Source organism: Callithrix jacchus, chromosome 2 (assembly GCF_049354715.1).
Source record: "Callithrix jacchus isolate 240 chromosome 2, calJac240_pri, whole genome shotgun sequence".
NCBI lineage: Eukaryota > Metazoa > Chordata > Mammalia > Primates > Cebidae > Callithrix > Callithrix jacchus.
In genome coordinates, this window is record NC_133503.1 from 142,337,900 (window position 1) to 142,353,674 (window position 15,775).

The window sequence follows — 15,775 nt, forward strand, 5'->3', positions numbered from 1 at the left end:
TGGACACAGCTCAGCTATAAAGTTGTAGTTTGGCCCAAGCTCATGAACAAAGTACAGACCTTACATCTGTGGTCTAGGCTAAGGGAAGCTGGGGACTTGGGACAGTGGCTTTAGGCATGGCACACTTTGTGGTCATCTACTATGTGTATGTACAGGAAGAGACTCGTGGACTTCCACATAATACCTGACTGACCAACACAGGAAGATAATCTTAAGGCAAATGTTAATCTTTTTACTCCTATATGCTAGGCAAATATCAATCTTTTTACTTTTATATTCTTATTTAACAGTATATTCCATTCTCTTACAAAAATCAACTATGGAAGGACTTGATAAAAACTTCTGCTTCCCCTTGAGTAAGGTGCACACTTCCTTGCTTGTAATTTGGTTTGGATGGGATCACTGACAAGCATAAAATGAAACTCTGAATCTCTTCACAATGAGGAATTACTGGATACCTTCGAGCCTGACACCTAGGACTTCAAGACTTTTATTTTTCATGGCTTCAAATACAATGTAGTCATGAAAAAAGAGAAAGAAGTATAAAGTTGGACTTCCCGAAATGCCAGAGTGTGGATACCCAACCTTGTGTCACCTCTCCCTCTTGCCTCTGCCATCTTATTTTGCAACACTGCATATAAGCATGTGCTTCTTTTCTGCCAATGATAGATAATGTCACCTTAATGTTCTCTAAATGTCAAGGGTTCTTTCTTTTTGGTGGTGGAGCAATATAAAAATCAACAAATTTAATTTTACTACAGTCACGGTTTTCAGACTGCCTAATTACCCTTGGCTATAAGCAAATCAGCTCATCTCTCTATTCTGCACAGCCCCCAAGGCCTTTGATTATTTTTAGTGTGTATATGGGGGAGAGAGAGAGAGAGAGAAAGATGGTTTGAATCTATTAATCAAAATGCATGGCAGGACCTAGGTGGATTTTTTTTAATTATGAGAGTAATCAATCAAATGCTTAGACACAATTCTCCTCCCTTCCCCTCCTACCTTTCTGGTAGTGAGTAGGCTGAGATGACTAGGAGATAGTAAATAGTTCACTGTATCAAGAATACATTTTAAATGAAGGTGAATATACTCTATTCAGAGTAAAGTAACTAAGAACCAGATAAAGGCCTTTGTAACCAATAATGGAAAATGCCAAGGTATCTACATGTGATCTGAGCATCAACATGAGCTAGAGATGGTCAGAAATCTTAGTCTAATAAGTTGCCTTTACACTACTTCCTCGTTGCTGTTCTCCTAGCTTTATGGTTAGGATAAGTAGAATTATGGAACAGGAAAACAAAACTGAGGTGAAGAGAAAGAAGAAAATCCAACATTATTTTTCCCCACAATAAACTGTAAGGACATGTGAAGCTTCACAGATCCAGACTTATTTCACAGAGGTTGAAATAAATCCAGCCCATAAAATTTGTTTTTCTTGAAATGATTAAAAAAAAGCTTACACTATGAATATTTAGTTAGTTCAAAAAAATGTTGATGAAAAATCTTGGAATCATTCATGGTTATCAATACAGCATATTTAATGTAGCTTAATGGAAACATTTATTACAGCAATCCTAGGCCATATCCATCTTTAAGTTTTTGAAAAAGCAAAAATACACATCACTCTATGGAAGAATATGCTGCACATAAAATTCTTATAAACCAAATGATATTTTAAAATAACTTAAACGGCTTGTTGGTGAATTAATTGCAAGTTTGATTATCTAGTGAGGATACCACCATTACTAAGGACCAGCACGTATCCATGATATATTAAGCTTCTTAAAAATCTGTGAAGACACTGTTCCTCTTGTTAGGAAGGTTACATCACACAAAGGTAACATCAAAAAAGTACTTTCAAAGCCCCAAGCCACCATGACTGCCTCCCATACATGCAAATATATCTCAGGAGTTTCTTATTCCAATTATCCAGAGATGGGGAAGGTAATTTTTTTCTGCAGTGGAGTTATTTCATACGCATGTAAAATACCAATTTAAATCTCAGTATTTCTGACCCCCATTTCTCCTCCTCAGTCCTAGATGTACCAGGACAGCATTAAGTGTCTTACTGCACTCAGCTTAAGTCTAGTGTGGAGAAAGAAATTATTTGGTACAACATAACCCCTTAACAAAAGCCAACTCCATCAAATAAACAACCATCAATTTCAATGCTAGAGAGAAATGTGGCTTTATACTGTGTCTTATGGGTGATTAAAGACATCTTCAAGTGTAATTCTGACAAGTTGACTACTGATACTGGCTCTTACACTGAATTTCAGTTAGATACAACTACACAAGACATACCTTTGAATCAACAGCTGAGAACATGCTCCCTTAGCACGTTCTAACTTCCCTCAAAAGATCCCCTGCCACCTGGCTGAGAGAGCGAAGTTTGGCCCCAAGGTTAAACTGAAGCAAGAACAGTTTGCTACCTGGCTGTGCACTGAGGAGGGGTCTGAGACATCTGATGTTAGCTCTCAGGAGATTGTGTCCCAAGCCTAAGGACTGAGACCATGGAGAAAGTCTAGCAGCATAAAGCAGCCATCCTTACTGCCTGGCGAGGCCAGCCCTAGGAGACACCTAGCGTGCTGAGGAGGATGTCAGGTACCACAGCCCAGGGCTTACCTGACAGGGTGGAGCTGCTGATGGTGCTGGCTGGGGTGGTGACCTCAGGCTCCTCCTGGGCACACTCTTCAGGAGGAAGGGCTGGCTTTCCTGGCTCCTCATGGGGGTCTCCAGGGCAGGAGGCAGCTTCATCTTGTTCTCCCTCTGTTGAAATAGCCAGTTTGGGAAGTAGGCCAGAACTGAGTTTATGTCTGTTGCTTTCAGTATCCGAAGAGTTGGATGTTGATAGCTGTTGCCTTAAAAACAAAACCAAAGTCATACATACATACTAGAAAACTGTGTTCAAGGTGAGTTGTGGAAGAAATCAGGTGAAAATGGGACTTGGGTCAGCCTAACCAGGACATGTCTAGTGCAATGGTTCTTAATGTGTGGTGCCCAGAGCAACAACATCTGCATAATCGGGGTACTTGTTAGAAATGCACATTTTCAGGCCCCACCCTAGATCTATTGGATCAGAAACTCTGAAGGTGGGCCAGAGATCTGTGTTTCAACAAGCCTCCCACGTATTCTGAAGCTCACTGAAGTTTAAGAAACGCTGCTCTAGTAGCTATTGCTTATATTATTTAAGAGGCATTTCACATACATTTCAGAATATTCTGAACTCCAGCTCAGTGTTTCTGTGGATGGCAGGGTTGTGCTTTTGGTTTTGTCCCCAGAGTCTTCCTTCTCTTCTGCTGAATTCTGAGTGATTCGATCTATACTGCTGAAAACCTGGAAGGCAAATAATCGGTGCTTATTATTATCTCTAGAAAGAGTTTGTCAGAAAAACACTCCAAGTCTTGGGAGAAAAACCTGAGAGGATAACTACATTCTGAATGGAAATTGTGAATTGTGTATTCGGAAAGTACTTTCTAGTATTGTTGACCAGAATCCTGAGAGGAAGGGTCAGAAAGAAAGAGTGAGAGAGAGAGAGAGAGAGCGTGAGTGAGTGTGTATGTGTGTGTTTGTGTGTGTGTACACATATATGAATAGGGAGCTATGAGTTCATCACCCTCTCTCATCATATCTTGTTGCGGACTTTGTATCTGCAAACACAATCTACAGATGCACTGGAGTTTCTAGGCCTCAGGATCAATACATGTCTTGATTACTTTTTAACCATGAAGTCAATTGGAAAAAGAAAATAACAGAGAAAAAGATTTAATGGCCACCAGTCAGGGGTAGGAAGAAGAAAAATGAATTGGAATTGAGTGCAAACAGAATAATAAATTATCTGTTTCAAGACTGGGTGGTGGTGTGGCAGGGATGCAGTGCACATTTGCTTTTAAAACCCAGAGGTATTTGCTTGGCTTACAAATCACATACATAGACAGGCAGCTTCCTATGTGGTACTGGGATTCCTGAAGGGGATCAGAGCTCAGGCAAGCCCAAGGTCTCAGCTACCTCTGAATCTCTTGTTGTCTCATAGGGAAGGAGAGAAGGTATCAAGGGGATCTAAGAGCCTAGGGCAGGAAGCACTCCCTACTGCCCTGCTCAGACACTTGCTGTTCTGATGGGAATGGTTATCAGGCCTCCTATAATCTACTAGGAAAAGAAGGAAAGTGGCTAAAGAACAGCAAACAGTGGGAAAATGAAACACCCACTAAGGCAAAGACGAAACGGTGTTTAGGGGTTGGCTTTTACAGGTCAGAGAACAGTCCTAGTCTTAGCCCACACTTAGCAAAGCTTCTGCCCTGGGTCTAGGACAAACTGGCTATCACCTTCTCCCGGGAAATCTTTACCTCTATGCCATTCCCACAAACAGGGAGGGTAGTGCTGGCCAATTTGCAGGTACATGTAGGTAATCATTTCGAAAAAACTACAGAGCACTTTAAAGTCACTAAATGTTATAGAAAAGCTAAACAATAATCATGCAAAATGTCATGGTAACAGAAAATACATAGCTATGAAAACAGCAAAAGGGGCCAGGCACAGTGGCTCACGCCTGTAATCCCAGCACTTTGGGAGGCCGAGGTGGGTGGATCACGAGGTCAAGAGATAGAGACCATCCTGGTCAACATGGTGAAACCCCATCTCTACTAAAGATACAAAAAATTAGTTGGGCATGGTGGCGCATGCCTGTAATCCCAGCTACTCGGGAGGCTGAGGCAGGAGAATTGCCTGAACCCAGGAGGCAGAGGTTGCGGTGAGCTGAGATCGTGCCATTGCACTCCAGCCTGTGTAACAAGAGGGAAACTCCGTCTCAAAAAAAAAGAAAATAGCAAAAGGGAGGTAGAGTGCCCTCAGGTTGATTTCCATTTTTCCTAGGGCACTGTACTGCCTCAGAATTATCAGTTTTCTTTGTTTTGACTGTTTTCTAAATCTTACCTCTACTGGCAAAAAGCCATCTTTCTCAAGCACCAGTTTCATTATCTTCTATCATTTTCATGATTCTAGCTTGGCTTCCTACTGCCTTTTCAATACGGCTTACAATTTCTATTTATTAGTTATGAGACTTTCTCTTTTTCTTGTCTTTTTTTTTTTCCTTCTTATGGAGAACGGGGTCTTGCCATACTGCCCTGGCAGGCCTCAAACTCCTGGGCTCAAGCTATCTTCTTGCTTCTGCCTCTCCAAGTGTTGGGATTACAGGCATGAGCCAGCACACCTGGCAGTTACGATACTTTACAATCCTATAGTCAACTCCCAGCTATCTTTGCTTATGTCAAGGACTGAGCCTTCTCCTTGTGTCATACTCTGTGTAATCCCTAGGAGAAGACTGCACACAGGGAAGCTCATGCTCTTCACCCTAAGTTGAAAGCAATGAGTGATGCCTCTGCAGCCTGGCACTGAGCCAGGTGAGAGATGTTCAAGGCAAGGTCATCATATAAGCAGCAGTTACACAGTCCAAAAATAAGACTGTGAGTGCAAGGCTGTGTCTCTAAGAAAACCAGATCTTAATTTGTGGAGAGAGAAATATATTATCACAATAGGATAGAGACAGACTATAAGTTGATGGGGTCACTTTTCTTCAACAAAAAGGAAGTTTAAGCATAGGAGACCTCAAACCCCGGAAAGGGTAAGTGTCCAAGCTGTTCAGGGATAAGAACTGGCCAGCGGAAGATTCTCCCAGAGGGACTCTGTATGTTTTTGCCACATTTCACTTACTTTTGAAAACCTATGTGAACATGAAGAGAACTGCCTTATTTCCACATTAAAGTCTTCATCGTTTGTGTCATCTTCTTCTTCCGTTTCCATATGATGATACTTCTCAGACCGAGCTGCAGTGAAATGTTTGGGAACAGGTCCAATTAGTCAGATTTTCAGCTTTTAGATATTTTAATTATGAATTTCTGTATCAAATCAACATTATGTTTAAGAACTCAGAGATATGAAAAGGTTCAAAAGCAAAGATAATTATTTAACGGGTAAAGGCCAAACAATGTTTTATCTCAGATAAAGCACATACTATCAAAATAACTTGTGTCATCCTCAGATTCCAGTTGGGGAATAAATTCTGCCTTCTGTCTCAGCAAACTGTTCCAGTCTAAAGAACGGAAGAACCGATGCTGTTTGACCTCATATGCACCACCTGGAAGGGGACAGGTAGAGACAGAGAAGAAAGTGTTAAACTATCCCCACTAAGCAAAGGCAAAGATCAGTTTTTAACAATTTTGAAAATGTATCAGCAGAGAAATACATACATGAAAATCATACTTTTTCTTTCTACAACCAAAGCCCCACACATTTTTCTGTTAAATTATCAGGAGGAGATTTGATGTTGCTAACAGCATTTGCTACGGCACTGTTTTTTTCTTTGTTAGTTTTTTTCCATGACTTCCTCCATTTTTCAAAGGTTAATGATGTGGCCACTTACAATCACATTATGCTGAACCTGGAGAGGCAGATAAATATTGGCCCACAGCAGACTTTCTCATTAAAAACCCAAAGAAATTCTAACAAGGTACAACATGTGTTCACAGCAACATTTCCTCTGGAGGTAAAGTTCATATTGATATTTTTTTCCTAAATATTATTTATAGAGATTACCATTCAATTTTATTAGATTGCTCATTAACATAGATAAGAATTAGATTCTGTGGATTGCAGATTCTTAGATAGGAAACTGACAAACCAGTTTTTTATAGACTTATAATGCCCCCAAAATATCAATCACCATTTCCAAGTTTTAGGCTTCTTTTTGCCAAGTCAGCATGATAGTAAAATGTTTTCAATTCAGTTCATAATTTTAAAGAGTAATTTTAAAGGACAGGCCAATCAAAAATATTAACACTATACCCCATACAAAAAGAAAAAGGTACATGTTATAATATCATAGCAGAAAAATCAGACCCCCACCCTGCTACCAGCACATATATGGGAGAGGGAAATAACACATCAATCCTGAAAAAACTCTAGGAAGAGAGATTTCTGAGAGGCTGATACAGAGTCTAATCAGCCTCCCTGCCAAGGGATCTCTGCTAGGTGCAAGTAAATGCCTCTTTCCTGTAGTTGTCAACCAGGCCTCTCATCCTGTCCTCTGTGGGGTACAAAAAGAACAGGATGAGAAATGCCAAGTTGAATGCAAAATGGGCTGTGAATCTTGGTTGGGGGTTGCTGTCTGTGGATCAAAGACTGGATTCTGTCCTCACTGGACCACTCTAGCACAAGGCATAGTGTCAGCTCTAACTCTAAACCCAGCCAGGGCAAATTGGTGTTCTGAAAACGATGGAATGGAGTGAAAACAGCAAAGCGAGGAAATTACTCAAAAAAGGGGGAAATGCATTCTTCTTTACAAAACATTTAATTGTAATATTTACCCGATTCTATGCAGGTGGTTTCCACATTTCCAGCAAAATCCTGAAGTCTGACAGTAAGCATGAGCAGCTATGACTGAGGGCCAACTTGTGACATGTATTGTATTAGACATGTCACTACAGGACAGGTGTCTTATTTCCTTTAATTATATCATCAAATATAACCATACCAAGTGGGCATTAACAACACCTTCTGTGGATGTGGAAATGAAGCATAAGCAATAAAGCACCATGAACCACGATCCCCTAGAGGGTAAAGATTCAAAGCTGAACCTAGGCCTGCCTAAAAATACCCAGGCCCAACCTCAGTACCACATATAAGGTGGAGGCATGCTTTAGTGGCACTAAACGACTCCACCATCTCTCTTGCATTGATTTGCAAACAGATGCAGAACTGCCAATACTGGGAAACTGAGCCTGACAGCCACCTCATGTGGCTGTTCTGCAGCATCTCTGCAGAGTCTCATTCCAGCCCACCATGCATCCTAATCTCACCTATTCCCAATCAATGTCCCTATACACAGTTGCCCATCTCATTTTCTTCTAGTGCTTTTTTTTTTTTTGAGATGGAATTTCACTCTTGTTGATCCCAGGTTGGAGTGCAACAGTGAGATCTTGGCTCACTGCAACCTCTGCCTCCAGGGTTCATGTGATTCTCCCGTCTCAGCTTCTTGAGTAGCTGGGATTACAGGCATGCACCACCACACCTGGCTAATTTTGTATTTTTAGTAGAGATGGGGTTTCTCCATGTTGGCCAGGCTGGTCTCAAACTCCGGACCTCAAGTGAACTGCCTGCCTCGGCTTCCCAAAGTGCTGGAATTACAGGCATGAGCCACTGCACCTGGCCCTCTAGTGCTCTTTTACTTGGAGAAACAGAATATAAAAGCTAAGAGGGCTTAACTGTTTCCCTATCCAACACAGAGGTCGTCAGCATGGGGTAGGTGTTGGATAGGGAAAGCCCTAGTTAGTGGCCCACAACACACCTCTGGACTCCTAGTGCAGTGATGGTTCCACTATACCACAATGACTATCACTTTAGCTGCTGCTCATGGGGCCACATCAATGGCCCAGCCCTGATATTTTGGGTTGCTCAATTTTACCAGAAAAGCAGTTTCCCTACAGCCAAGAGCTCAACCAGACTATAGCCGGAGTGTTAAGGGTTTTACCCCTTCCCGCCTACTACTCTCTGGGACCCAAGCTGGTGAGAGCCTTCGTTTCATCTGTGTAGACAAGGACAAATGGGTCCTCCTGAAGGACTCACAGCCCATGGTTGATCTAGTTCACATTTCTCACCCTTTGGCCTTTGTGCCTCACTTATGAAAAGCTGGTATCAGTGGGTCCAGTTTCTTATGCACTTAGGGAGATAAAAGGAAGAAAAGAAAGGAACAAATTGGAAATGACCTCTGGGCTAAGCTTTTGGTAAAATATGGGTGATAGCATCATGAGCTAAAAACAAATCACTCATGCAAATAATAGTTCTCATTGTAAGAATTCATCATGAAGGGAAGGGAAACATTATTCCTTGAGCTCCTGTTCAGTACGTAGTAAATGAACTATATACCTTCACGAACATTTTTGCATTTATGCCTCACAATAATCCTGTGAAATATATAAAATGCCCATTTCCATAGACTAGGAAACTGAGACTCAGAGCAATGAAGAAACTATTCAAGACATGGGTAGCAGTGATGTCTCAGCAGCTCTGAAGTCCAATGAGTCAGGCTGTCACTCAATACTTGACAAGTTCAAAAGTATAGTTCCAGTAGGACAAGCTCCCAAATTGCAATTTATGCTTTGACACTAACACTTTCCCTTTTCTCTCCTTTCATGGAAGTTTCTTAAACATCCATTATGTTCTTCACACCCTTTTTCTCAGCCTCTCTAATCTCTTGGGCAAATGTGCATTCGCACATTTTCACGGTGCATTATTTTGCCCACTAAATATGCATAAATACAAAACGCTGTCATTGGAAGCAGCAAGGCAGGCCTGTGGGATTCTTAGCCTCAGTCTCCAGGCCCTACTGGGACCTGTCATGTTGGACTGGCCTGTTTGGCAAGTACTTGACAATTCTAAGAGCTTGAGTAGGGTCTTTTAAATGTCTCTTCTGTGTTTCTGTTAGGGGATTTTTTCTTCAAACTGTCAAACCCTAAAAAGACTGAAAGTAGCAGTCAAAAAGAAAATGTGCAGAGAAGTAACTTGCAGCATGTGATTTATAAACACAGATATGCTGAACATTATCACATCCTTGTCTAGTTAAATCAAGCACAACCAAGAATCCAAGTTTTCTTGGAGGAGTAAATACAGGGTAGAATACAGGTTGAACATCCTTAGTCTGAAAATTTAAAATCTGAAATGCTCCAAAATCTTAAACTTTTTGAGCACCGATATGACACCACAAGTGGAAAATTCCACACCTAACTTCAGGTAACAGGGGTTGAAACATATATGATGAGGTCAGGCATGATGGCTCACACCTGTAACCTCAGCACTTTGGGAGGCCAAGATGGGTGGATCACTTGAGGCCAGGAGTTCAAGACCAACCTGGCCAACATGGCAAACTCCCCTCTACTAAAAATACAAAAATTAGCCAGGCATGGTAATATGCGCCTATGGTCCCAGCTACTTGGGAGGCTTAGGCATGAGAAAACCCAGGAGGCAGAGGTTGTAGTGGGCCAAGATCATACCATCGCACTCCAGCCTGGGTGACAGAGCAAGACCCCATCTCAAAACAAACAAACAAAACAAACAAACAAACAAAAACCCAACAAAAACCAACCAAACAATAAACACACATTATGGGCTTACTGAAGGACTAGAGCAGTGTGCATTCGTAACAGAATAAGAAATCATGTCAGTTTATGAACCTACAAAAGAATTCTAAGATAAAACTGTTGTTAATGAGGCAGATGACTCTGGAGGAATTGTTTTAAAAAGCCATCCAGCAGAATGCCTCTTCTTCCCTAGAATAATTTCTTTTTATCCTTATAATAATCCTATGAAACAGCACTTCTAAAAGCTACTTTTCACAAATGCGGAGATGAGCAATGGAAAAAGAAGTAATCTTTTTCGAGATTTAAACTCAGGCTATTTGACTGCGGAGTTTATGGCCTTAAGCTCAATTTACATTGGCTTTTCAGGTTAAAAGTCCACTCATGCACTGAAAAAGGTAAAAAGGCACAAGGTGCTCTAGTGAGAGGCTCAACTAAAACAAGTTTTCTAGTCAAGTTCTAATTTTAAGCCTTCTTGGATTCTCTAATGCAGGGTCTACAAAGCATTTGTGTAAAGGGCAAAACAGTAAACATTTTAGTCTTTGCAGGCCATATGTTCTGTCACGACTACCTAACTCTGCCCTTGTAGCATGAAAGCAGCCATACAATACCTAAATGAGTGGACATGGAGATGTTTCAGTGAAACTTTATTTACAATACCAGGCTGTGGGACAAATCTGGCCGTAGCTTGCCGACCCTTGCTGTAATGCATTATCAAACTCTAGTAGCACAGCATTCTATACTTAGGTAAGAACAGAGCCCTCCAACAGGAGAATCGGTGGGTGAATGTGGAGAATACTACACAATAAATATTTGGAGCTGTTTCAAATTTTTGTCTTGGAACAAATGGGGGAGAAAATGATTTCTTCAGTATTTTCTGGTATTTGTATTAAAATGGGGGTAGAATGAAACATCCCAGAGTAAACAACCCATCAAGCCAACACTTTTCACTGATGAAAATTACGGATGCTGGCTAGACTATGTGCATTTATATTTAATATTTAGTCTCATCTACATAAATTCACATACTTGGGCAGACTGGGAGTCTATACTGGGATCGCTAAGTCTGTCTATTCAGAATACAGCGAAGAAAAGGGAATAACATGCTGGCAGAACTGCCAGAAAAAATAATCAGTAAGAAAGAAATCTATCTCATTAATCCTGAAAGGCAGTGGTTTTTAATTCTCTTTCTCGGGTCATGGTGCTGATCACTCTGATAGGACAGCAAGGTTCAACCCCAGGCACTCATTTCTAGTAATTAGTTCAAGCACTGATAACGGATTTCAAAGCTTGTGGATAGCAATGTGCTGGGTCAAATCCGTATGGGGATGTGTATTTAAAGACAGAAACAAAAAGAGCTCCACATATCAAATCCTCTGTTTCAAGTCATTTAAGATGCATGCTTTTCAGAACAGAAGAGTTACATGTGCCTTTGAGGTTTTCCTCCAGAGAAGTTTTATTTATTGAAACAAATTAAGTCTAATTTCTGCTTTGCCAAACACAAAAACAACAACAAAAAACAAAGACGACCAACTTTCTCAGTGTACACACTGTTTTGAATCAGAAAACAAATTTCAAAATATTATTGCTATAATGTGTTGCAGTCATGTTCTACATCAACTAACAGATGTTGCCTATCCAAAAGCAAAACAACAACAAAAACTTTGGAGCGCTCCATGTAGATATTAGATCTTGCATATTAGCAAAATTAAAACACATGGACTCTAACCTGTTCCCAGCCTCTCCAGGGGATTCTGCCTGAGGAGTAAGGTGATCAGATCCTGGGCATCAGGTGGGGGTGCCTCATCCTTCTCAGGCCAGTTGATCTCATCTAGAAGGAAGAAAAGTTGTTTATAAGCATATTGTTTACAAGCTACTCCAGGTCCCAGCAGCATGGATATCACCTGGGAATTTGTCAGAAAGGCAGAGTTTCAGGCCCACTAACTCAGAGTCTGCATTTCAACAAGATCTTCAGTTGATTCCTAAACACAGTCATGTTTGAGAAGCATTGTTTCTTAAGACATAAGTAGCACAGACTTCTTACAAGGTAGGAAGAGAATATTTCAATAAGCCAATCTTTCATTTGCTTTTTAAATTCATTTTTCTTTCCAAGCATTGGCTTCCAAAAGTGCCTCCCTAGTTATTAAAAGAATTAAAATAACAGAAACTCTAAACACCTGCATTTCAGGTGGCTACCAATCTAGGGATTATCTCAGGGTAAGATTTTTCACTTTTAATTTCCACAGCTGAGAATTTAGCCACAGCTATAGAATTCTTCAGCTCTAGGAAGCAAAAAGTGATTTTGTAAAAATAACTATTTCCAGCGGAGAAAAAAAGAGGTGAAAATGCTAAGAAAGAAGAAGAAGAGGAAGAAAAAGAAGAAGAAGAAATAACAAAGAAATCATAGTAATGGAAGTACTTAAAATCTGTCATAAATATTAAGAATACATTCTCATTCTGAAGGAGTTTGCCTGAAGATAGGTGTGCATGCTTGTGTGTACGGAAATGCAATAAAAACATGAGTTATTTCTGTGTGTGCCTGCCTCTAGCTTCCTCTGCTGCAGTTTAAATCTGATTTGGAAAATAAAACATGAATATGCATCTGAGCCGTAAGGCATCAAGAACAAAGCCAGCATTTGCTGCTTGTGTTAATTAAACAGTTGATTCCCTTTGCCATTCAGGCCTTCGTATATCAGAAAACAGCCTAGTTATAAATCCATAAACAGCTCAGATATTGTATAAAGGGGTCATACACTGCAGGCAACTCACAAATCTGCTTTGTTAAAGTTTACAAATATGCCAGACTTGCAAAGTCAATGATAGGAAAGAATGCTGTGATAAAGGGGCTCCTCATATGCAAAATGAATTTTTCCCCTACTTCCACTGCTGGACCCTGTAAACACAGTCCAAATAGACTGTAGGTAGCTGATAAAGATGTCAGGGATGCCTGACAAACTTTCAGGAAGAGAGGCCTTTTTGATCTATGTTCCAGGGAAATTTATAAAATCAGCAGGTAGAGTAGTGATAGACCCTATTTAATTATCATTTAGTTTTGCCACAAGCCATATAACAATAGTTAGGGTCAGCTTGCAGGTTAAGATCTAAAAATTATTGAATTTTAAATGAAAGATGAACAGCTGTTATAGAAATAACATTACGCCATAACAACTACCAATGAAATCATTAACAATCTGTGGGTTCAAATTGCTTCTTTCCCATTCTCATTATTTATTATTTGGTAGACATTTGTTTTAGGGTTTATTACATTTTTGTTAATTTCTTCATTATGCCATTAGCCATTTTCCCCATTTATGTAAATGTTACCCACATTAACCTTTTCTTCCCTGGCACAACTTTCTTATCATGGAAAGGAAGACCAAATGGCAATTAAATTGCCTATAAACCCCACACCAATTTCCTTTGCAGAAAAAGCACATTATAAAAAATGATTTTGTTGCCAGTACATTTCCAAATTCTATGTTAACAGAATTTCTTCAGATCAATTCTCAACAAAAATTGCTCTCTTGAGATGAAGAATGTTAGTTATATGCTTCGATGAATGAATTCTTTTAATTTGTTGGCTCAACTGTTTGATAAAGGTTAGCATTTTAGTAGTAAAAACTGTGACACTCAACAGATTTACATTAAATAGCTGCTTCCCAACAGTGACTTAAAGATAACTCCGGATGATATTTACCACTGATGACTTGTCCAAATAGCTCTTCTGGAGTATCCCCAAAGAATGGCACGCATCCAACCAGAAATTCATAGAGGATAATCCCCATGGCCCACCAGTCCACCGGCTTTCCATAACCCTGCCTCAGAATCACTTCTGGTGCAATGTATTCAGGTGTGCCACAGACCTAAAAGATAATTGCAATATTAGAATAATTAGAATATTAGACATGAATTAAAATGAGCAAGATGGCTAGTCACCAATTATTTTGCCCAGAACGCACCTGCTCAACCACATGGAACCACATGGACAAAGAACTTAAGAGCAAACAGCCTAGTTATAAATCCATAAACAACTCAGATATTGTATACTCTGCAGACAACTCACAAATCTGTTTTGTTAAAGTTTACAAATATGCCTGGCAATAATTGTAAGAAGGTATTTAAAATACAGAGGCAAAGAATTATTACCAAAGTTGGAAAGTTTACAGTTCCGTTCTAATGTTAAAATTGTATGTAATGTTTACTTTCAAATTGAGAATTTGACCCTGTTTGGTAGTTTTACTTATTATACAATATTAAACCATTTATAATCTTTATATTTAAAAGCATTTTTAAGTTTGTCATTGTCAGAGATCATTTTAGTATCTATATGATCAAAATACATTCACACATAGGTTATTTCATAAAAGCAATGACAGTTGAGATGTGTTTACCTTAAGTAACTTTACAATGAACAGATTGTGGGCACATGGTAATGAGGCATGCTTAAAGCGAAATGGGCCGTGGCTTGGATTTAGCACCTGTGATGGTACAATGCATTATGAGTTTCACGAGTACTCTACTGAGACTCCTGAATTCCTTACAAAAACAGTTTTCCATTTGTCTCTCTCAAACTTTCACTTGTGTGCAATTAGATTGTTCGTCTTGTTAATAGATCATAATGTTGGGGGAGGAATGTAGAGGGAGCACACAGTTCAAAGAGGCCCAGGGAGAAAAATGGGAGCAATTTGCACTTTATTAAATCCAAGGTTTATACAGACATCTAAACCACCAGCATTAATGTGAAGATGGCCCACACAAGTTGATGCTGAACTCCACCAGCAATACCATAGTTTGTATTTCTCAATAAACTAAATGGCACCATAGCTTACCTGTTTATCCAGGAACTCTCGAGCATCCTTCTCAATATGACCCTCATAAAGATTGGTAGTCATGCTCATTAGTCCCACCTTAGATAATCCAAAATCTGTCAGCTTTATGTGCCCCATGGAGGTAACCAACAAGCTATGAAGCAGAAGGACATATAACACATTAATCACTTTATAAACTGGTTATCTATTTTAGTTTCCCCTCTACCCCCATCCATTTCTAAGACTATTTAATATATGCGCATCAAGTTTATTACAAAACCCAGCCTGGAAAGAGAGGAAGTCACACCAAGATGTCAAATACTTGCATCTAGCAGCTGAGTGTAATTCACAAAGGAGGGCTAGAGACAAGGCATAGCTAATCTTTGTTGAAGCAGCCACATACAGCATCGTTTACAACACTTTGAAAAATTGTTAGAAAAATCTTAGAAAAATTCAAGTATGAAACTCTGATCCCTTTCCATTTTCATAAAAAGAAAATAAAAAAGAAAGGGCATACACTAGGAACTAAGCAACTTGTTATTCAAACGAGACGTAAGACAAAGAAGAACAGACAAATATTGTATTGTTTCAGATTTCAACTTCCAGCTCTAATTTAAATTTCTACTCATTAAGCACAAAACCTGTATTTCCTACACATGCAAAGAATCTGCAACTGAATATATTTAAAACCTTTCATTTTAAGTGGAAAAGTAAAATTTTAAAATAGAACTTCCAGCTGTCATTTTAAAATAATAGTTCTATTTTTAATAGTAGAAATGAAATATTAGAAAATAAATATTATTTAACTAAAATAATAGAACTTCCAGATCTAATTTAAAT

The 15,775-nt window shown here is 39.5% G+C and overlaps 1 protein-coding gene across 23 annotated transcripts in view; it reads right to left on the reverse strand.

The window, feature by feature from the left end:
- The window catches only part of MAST4 (microtubule associated serine/threonine kinase family member 4), a 581,015-nt gene that overhangs the window by 21,891 nt on the left and 543,349 nt on the right, over positions 1 to 15,775 (reverse strand). For all 23 annotated transcript variants that reach the window (XM_054252224.2, XM_035291493.3, XM_078365414.1 and 20 more), the window contains 7 exons: positions 14,957 to 15,089; positions 13,825 to 13,990; positions 11,857 to 11,958; positions 6,011 to 6,133; positions 5,710 to 5,822; positions 3,209 to 3,336; positions 2,626 to 2,861 (listed from right to left, as the gene is read on the reverse strand). In XM_054252224.2, the coding sequence (XP_054108199.2) occupies positions 2,626 to 2,861; positions 3,209 to 3,336; positions 5,710 to 5,822; positions 6,011 to 6,133; positions 11,857 to 11,958; positions 13,825 to 13,990; positions 14,957 to 15,089 (1,001 nt within the window). The remainder of the gene's footprint in view (positions 1 to 2,625; positions 2,862 to 3,208; positions 3,337 to 5,709; positions 5,823 to 6,010; positions 6,134 to 11,856; positions 11,959 to 13,824; positions 13,991 to 14,956; positions 15,090 to 15,775) is intronic.